At 47.5% G+C, this 7466-nt stretch overlaps 1 protein-coding gene across 2 annotated transcripts; it reads left to right on the top strand.

The window, feature by feature from the left end:
• The first annotated feature begins 634 nt into the window (after positions 1-634).
• LOC136535756 (uncharacterized) lies at positions 635-6907 on the top strand. Of its 2 annotated transcripts, none has more exons than XM_066528145.1 (5): positions 635-948; positions 5370-5453; positions 5568-5656; positions 5736-5833; positions 6539-6907. In XM_066528145.1, exons 2-5 carry the CDS (start codon positions 5444-5446, stop codon positions 6669-6671), a joined length of 330 nt encoding a protein of 109 aa, XP_066384242.1. In that variant the 5' UTR covers positions 635-948; positions 5370-5443; the 3' UTR covers positions 6672-6907. The 2 variants fall into 2 exon arrangements, with proteins under 2 accessions (XP_066384242.1, XP_066384243.1); XM_066528146.1 differs by having other exon boundaries at positions 635-963.
• Positions 6908-7466: the final 559 nt, after the last annotated feature.

The following is a 7466-nucleotide window of genomic DNA, read 5'->3' as shown; positions in this document are numbered from 1 at the left end:
ACTCTGCCTCTGCGCGCGGCCGTCTCTGCCTTCGCGCCGGGCACGTGGGCTAGATCTGGCGGTGGCCATGGCGGGCTGGAGCTCACGATGGCCATGGCGGTGGTTGACGTTGTGCGGAGCCGCGCGCGGGTGCGGGTGCGGGCTACGAACTCCGCCTCGACATCGCCTCTGCCTCCGCATCAGAGCGCGCCGCCGTCTCCGTCTCCGTCTCCTCCTTCGCGCCGGTGCCGTCTGTGTTTTTTTTTTCTTTTTTGAGAGAGCGGAAGTGAGGAGGTGAACAGGGTGAAGGGATAGCCTGCAGCCCTGCCAACCGAACACACTTCTACTGTGACAGAGGGAAGTGAGTGAAGGCGACATGACCGGCGGCAGCGCGAAAAAACAGCAGACGTGTGCGGTGTGCGGTGGGAGCGGGAAGGTTGTGTTCGAGATCTCGTTCTGTTTCTATGGCAAGTGGGTCCAGACTCCAGCCTGTTCGTTTGGCTGTGGCTTGTCGTAAACGATCGTAAATTTTCAGTCGGAATAGTATTTTTCTCTCACACAAATCAGCCAGCAGTACTTCTTCACGAACCAGCAACGATACGAACCAGCCAACCGAACAGGCTGCATAGAGACACGCCCAAAATTCGCAACTAGCCAAGGAGAAGGTGCTAGCGCCGGCGCCCGGCGGCCCTCCTCCCGTGCGCTTCGCCCTTCCAGTTCGCCCCTCCCTCTCGCCTCTCCTGTTGCAGGTTCGCCTGGTCGCCGGTCCTAGCAAACCAGTGGGCGGCGCGGCGAATCAGCGTGGGCAAATTGGGCGCAGCCACGCGGGCAAACCCTTGCGCCGTTCTCGTGCCGTCGTGTGGCTGCCGCCTGTGACCGGCGTTGCCCCGGGGGATAGACGTTGCCTAGTTGCGCGTGGGACAGGCGACAACGGCCAGATCAGGGCGTCTGGCAACAGCAGTACAGCGGGTATTCGATTTTTGGGTATAGTACGTTTAGTATTTGCTTGTAAATTGCACAGTGCACAACCCCCAGTTCTTGATTTCTAGTACGTTTGTTGTCTATCGGTATGAAATTTTTTGGGTAATTCAGTACTAGTACGTCTAGTATTTGCTTGTAAACTTCAATTGCACAGTGCCACACACCCCCGGTTCTTTCTAGTACTACCTCCGCCCCCCAAATAATACAACTATGTGTTGCGTGCGACGTAAAGTGATTTAAGTTTAACTAAGTTTCATGTAAAAAGTATTCACATTTTAACTCCAAATTAATTTGTTATAAAAATATATTTCGTAATTAATCTAATGATATTTATTTGATATTACAAATTTTTATATTTTTTCATCTATAATTGGTCAAAGTTGATATACTAACACGCAAGACTGTTCTAAAATTGCATTCTTTTGGGGACGGAAGGAGTAGGTTTGTTGTCCATCAGTATGTAGCCTTTGATTTGGAGGCTTTTACATGTGTGCCATTAAAAAAGTTTATAATTACACACAAGCCATTAAAAAAGTTGACCGCACACATAAGTCACAGTTTTGAACTTCTTTGCTCTCCAAGCCATTCCATCCGCATTCCGTTCATTTTTCACCGTTTGGGAGTTCTAACAAGTGGGTCAGGTCAGTCAAAAAGTCCATAATACCCCTCTCATCCCTATCCTTTCTCTCTCAAACTCGACCTCATCTCTTTTCTCCGCGCGTGCCCCTGTGAAGGGTCGAGATGGCGACTAGAGGGGGGGTGAATAGTCTTTTCTAAAACTTAATCGCGTCGGCTAACCGATACAAATGCGGAATTAAAACTATCGGTCTAGCCAAGACTATACCCCACTATATATGTTCACTAGCACATTTCAAAGATAACAATTATGCAACAAAGGTGCCGGGCTAGCTAGAGCTCTCTTAATCAATTCTAGGAGCAAGGTCATACAAACCTATGCCACTAGTACTTTAAGCAATGAGGGAGCTCCTACACATGCTAGTAAGCAAAATCACAAAGCTAACTAAGCTCACTAGCAATGCTCAATAACAAGGCAATCAATGCCTAATTAGAGAGCGCAAAAACTTAGCTACACAAACTAAACAATGTGACTAACAAGGTTACTAAAACCAAATTAGCCACGCAAGGGAACTACTTCTATGCTACACAAGCAAGAAGGTAATTAGCAAGCTACGCAAGCTATCTAATTACAAGAGCAACTACACAAGCTTAATATGTATAAAAGTAATTGCAAGCTTGTATAACGGGGATGCAAACCAACGGGAAGAATAAGGTTGACACGATGATTTTTCTTCCGAGGTTCACGTGTTTGCCAACACGCTAGTCCCCGTTGTGTCGACCGCTCACTTGGTGGTTCGGCGGCTAATTAGCATCACCCGCTAAGCCCGCACGTCGGGCGCCACAAGAACCTACCCCGGAAGTGAGGGTAGCTCAATGACACGCTTTACTAGAGTTGCTCTTCGTGGCTCCCACGGGGCGAGCACAATGCCCCTCACAAGCACTTCTCCAGAGCGCCGCACAAGCTTCTTGCGCGCTTTGACGGAGACCACCACTAAGCCGTCTAGGAGGTGGCAACCTCCAAGAGTAACAAGCACCACTGGCTTGCAATTCGATCACCTAGTGCCACTCGATGCAACCTCACGATGCAATCGCACTAGAATCGCTCACTCACACAATCGAATGATCGCTATCAAGTATGTGTGAGATGGAGGGCTCCTAAGCACTCTCAAGCATGGACACAAAGTCTCCAAAGGTGCTCAACACTAGCCATGGCCGAAGGCCACTTCTATTTATAGCCCCAAGGGCTAAACTAGCCGTTACCCCTTCACTGGACAAAAATCGGGCCGACCGGACGCTCCGGTCGTGTTGACCGGACGCTGGACCTCAGCGTCCGGTCGCCCACAGACGGCCACGTGTCCCGATTCCAACGGTCACTTGACCTGACCGGACGCAGCAGCTTCAACTGACCGGACGCTAGAACCCAGCGTTCGGTCGTTTCTAGTAAGCTCCCCGAGGCGTATTTCTTCGACCGGACGTGTCCGGTCCACCTTGACCGGACACAAACCAGCGTCCGATGCAATACCCTCGGTACTGTGCCGACCGACCAGTTCGACCGGACGCATGCTGCCAGCGTCCGGTGCTTTCAGACCTAGCGTCCGGTCAGTTGACCGACATCAGCATCTTCGTGATCAACTCATTTTCACTTCTAACTTTTTCATCCTTGCTCCAATGTGCTAACCACAAGAATTTGCATCTGGCGCAATAGAAAATAGGCATTCTATTTTTCCGAAAGCGCCGAACCCATCTCAACCGTACAAACCCATCTCAACCGTACAAACCCCACATCCTTTGTAGATGTGCCAACACCACCAAGTGTACACTACCATGTGTATGTGTGTTAGCTTTTCACAATTATTTCTCAAAGGATGTTAGCCACTTAACTTACCACGCCACTCGATCCTAGCGACGATGCAAAGTTAGATCACTCGAATGGCACTAGATGACCGATATGCAAACAAGTTTGCTCCTCTTGATAGTACGGCCATCTATCCTAAACCCGGTCATAAACTTCTCTACACACCTATAACCGGTGAAATGAAATGCCCTAGATTATACCTTTGCCTTGCGCATTCCATTCCATCTCCTTCAATGTTGATGCAACACATGCACCAATATGATCAATAATGATATGATCCACTTTATATCATCACGTGATCATATTAGTTCATCAATCTTGACTTTACTTGCTCTTCACCGTTGCCATCATCCATCGGCGCCAAGTCTTGCTCAAGCTTCACCGCCACGTGGTCCATCACTCCAAAGCCTTTGACTTGTCCTTCACACTTGCAATCGGTCCATCAAGCCAAGTCTTGTCTTGATCTTCTCCACCTTCATCACATGACTTAATGTCATGTCTCATGTGCATTTAAGCTCCTTCATCATCACATGTGTGAGCTTTGCAACATCTCCAAGCCATTTTCACCTTTATGGCATATGTTGCTCACACACATGTACCTATGGACTAATCACCTGTGTATCTCACATAAACACAATTAGTCCACCTAGGTTGTCACTCAATTACCAAAACCAAACAAGGGCCTTTCACCCCGGCGAAGCTCGCCCGCGCCCGCGCCGGCTGGCCGGTCCGGAGCTCGCCCGCGCGCACCCGCAGCGGCCGAGGCGGAGCTCCCCCACGCCCGCGGCGGCCGGTCGGGGCCGAGCTCGCCCGCGTGCCCCACGGCGGCCGGAGCTCACCTCCTCGCGTCACTTCCACGCGCGTTGCGGCAGATCCACAGCGAGGACCGGCTGCGGCAGCTCCACGCGCGCCTCCTCCTAGCTCTCTCCGCCGCTGTTGGGGACGAGGCCGCCTCCCTGCACACCGGGGGCCTCGCCGTCGCCGTTGGGGCTCGTGTCGGTGTGCACGGGGGAGCTCCGCCCTTGCTGCTGCAGCTCCCCTTTGCTCACCCTGTCCATCCCCGCCATCTCCTTCTTCTTGGCCGCGGCAGCGCGGGAGGCGCGCCTGCACCTCGCCCCGGCGCGGAGCGCGCAGCGGGCACGCCCACAGCCGCGAGCACGACGAGCTCCACCACCGTGAAGGGGAAGCAGCAGCACACCGCCTACGCCGCGACGACAAGCAGGAGCGCGGAACGGAGGCGCAAGAGAGAGAGAGAAAAAGAGAGTTTGGGTGGCTGACAAACGGACCCCACCGTGGGTAAAATGGTTTTCACCTGTCGGTTTGACACCGTTAAGTAGAAAAACGGACGGAATGGCTTGAAGAGCAAATAAGTTCAGAACGGTGGCATATGTGTGCGGTCAACTTTTTTAATGACCTATGTGTAATTACAAACTTTTTTAATGGCACATATGTAAAAGCCTCTTTGATTTGTCCTGTGGGTGATTTGGGTGCTTATAAATGGTGGCCCAAGAAAATTCACCAGTTCTACCACTGTACTCATGCACCCAAAGCCACACTGCTAGTTTTCTAGATCACAGCTAGATGCATTTGTATGTTCTGAACTTCTGATACACCCTTTCCAGTTCATTGGCCATTCTTATTCAAATGCATCTTTGGAGCTTCATGCATCCGGTGGTTGTTTGTTGTTGCAACTTGCAAATTACATAAGTACAAAATGCTTGCATTGGCTATTCTATAGTTTGGCTTTGTGATACTTGTTGATATTCTGGTAGTACACTAAAATGTTGTCTGATCATCTCGTAATTTGTTTTAAATAAGTATAGGTATAAACATGGTATTTACTGATACCAAGCAAAGGTTTCAACCGATAGATTTTTTACACTGCACTTACCAATTATAAAGTGCTTACCAAATGAATTGTATGAATGCTACACATGCTACTGGCATCGCTGACCTGTTTATTATACTGTTGCAGTGCTGAGCATTGTCCACACAACTGTTAGAGATTCGACTTTATTCCTGGAGGCATTTATCTGAACTTTTTGTCAAATGAGTGCTGGTAAGGAGGTGTATCGGCCTAGGGTTAACCTCCTAACATTGCTTCGTATTTAATATTTACTATTTGTAATTTATATTTATACGAAGATCTGAATAATTTTGTGAGTTTTCACAGGTGGTGCTTTTGGTGGAAATAGGGGGGTGAGGCCTGTACCTCCTGAAAAAGGTGTATTCCCATTGGATCACTTACATGAGTGCGACTTGGTAAGGCTGAAGAATTCCATCAGTTACCACTGCCGTTGTATACTTGTTATATGAGTAGTGATAGTAACTATTCAAACAGGAGAAGAAAGACTATCTTTCCTGCCTGAAATCTATAGGGTTCCAATCTGAAAAATGTCGGCAGTTCTCAAAGAAGTATCTGGAATGTCGAATGGAGAGGTTAGTATGCTTAGTTCCTATTGTCTATATTTTAATTTCAGATCTGTAAAAGTTTTGATGATATAGGTTCATAACCTCATTTTTGGCTTATCTATATTTTCTAAACCTAGGGGTAATTTAGCTTTTGCACTTAGCATGCTACATTCTACAAAATTAATGGCCCAAGGAAGCAATGGGAACATATTAATATGTATGATCTGAAGCCAAAATATCGGTAACTATCGAAGTTTCTAGATAGTTGGCCTTTTGGTTGAAACTAATTCTCTTTCCTGCATCAAATGATTTAGAACATGCTCCTCAAACTACATCAGTTATGATCCATTTTCAGTTGTTGGGTGAAATAAGTGCCATTGCCACGGTAGCCTATGGCAACCTAGTTTGGCCTCCTGGCATGCTTAGTTGTTTGCATCCTTGGGCGAACACATCACATCGAGATCAGTGTTTGGTAATTATATGAGGCACCAGTTCGCCAACCACAACTCCACAGGTGGCAACTCCTACTTTTAGTGCATGTAATGATTTTGTTTTGAGAAATAACATTTTTGTTGTTTTATCTTGTAAATTCCTACCAGCACCAAGTTGAGCTCTTGTAGCTAGATGCACCTTTTGCTTCTTTTTCTGTTTGCAGCCGCATTTTTCCGTTAAGATTTCAAATCATTGTTTTCATGTGTGGTTCTAAAAAATCTCTGAATCTAGCTTCCTCAGAAACTTGATGGCAAAGCAAGACATGTCAGAGCTTGGGTTCAGAAATGTGGACGAAGCGGATACGTCTCCTGACACGAACAGGCAACTGGAGAGCCCTCCTAGTGAGCAAAAGGAGAACAAAATAGCCGTTTGATTTTGATGTAGCTTTTGTATGTTTCTGCGTCCAGGAGATCTGTATGAGAATGAATAAGGGTATAATGAAAAGGAAAACGGTAGTTAAATTAGTCACTAATGCTGAAACTTATCTATTGGCTATTTTGACGTTCCTAAGGTCTTGTTTGGCTTTATTGAAATGAACCCAAGAGTGTATCCCAACAAACCCTAAGGAGCAGATTATATTGGCTCATGTATACGCTATGCTTGTAGAAACTGGGTTTGAATGATGAACTTGAGACCAGATGGGAATGTGGTCTTGTGAATTGATGGGTAGCAGAGTAGGACTTTAGTTGTTGTAGTCCCACCTGTAGGATTGCTTGTTGTTAGTGTTATTGGACAAGCTTGAACGGACCATGACCATTCACATATCGGCTGAACAGGACCAGGAAATCGATGTACCTTCTAACCCAAGGGTACTAGCTCAATCGAAAGTGCCTGCAACATAGGGCTGAAGAACTGGTAATGACAGTGACAGATGCAATTCAATAATTTTACCTGTCTAGGGGCACCCAATGCAAGTTTAGATACAGAGCATATATAATTTTACCCTCGAGTGTTTTGGCAGGTTTTCTCTGAAAACATGAGAAAGAGGGTCAGACGTCAGAGCCCCAGATCACGGTTTGCCTACGGGATGATAAGTGGACAAGGATCACCTTCAAGCCTGACCTTGCCCAGTTCAACATGACTCATCTCGATGACGATTTCATAGCCCTCACGAGGAAGAGGGTTCTTGATGTTTCAGCCATCCTAGGAATGACAGTTCAGGTTGCGT

This window comes from Miscanthus floridulus, chromosome 2 (assembly GCF_019320115.1).
Source record: "Miscanthus floridulus cultivar M001 chromosome 2, ASM1932011v1, whole genome shotgun sequence".
Classification (NCBI taxonomy): Eukaryota; Viridiplantae; Streptophyta; class Magnoliopsida; order Poales; family Poaceae; genus Miscanthus; species Miscanthus floridulus.
Note: the sequence above shows the minus strand (reverse complement) of the source record. Positions and strands in the feature narration are given on the sequence as shown.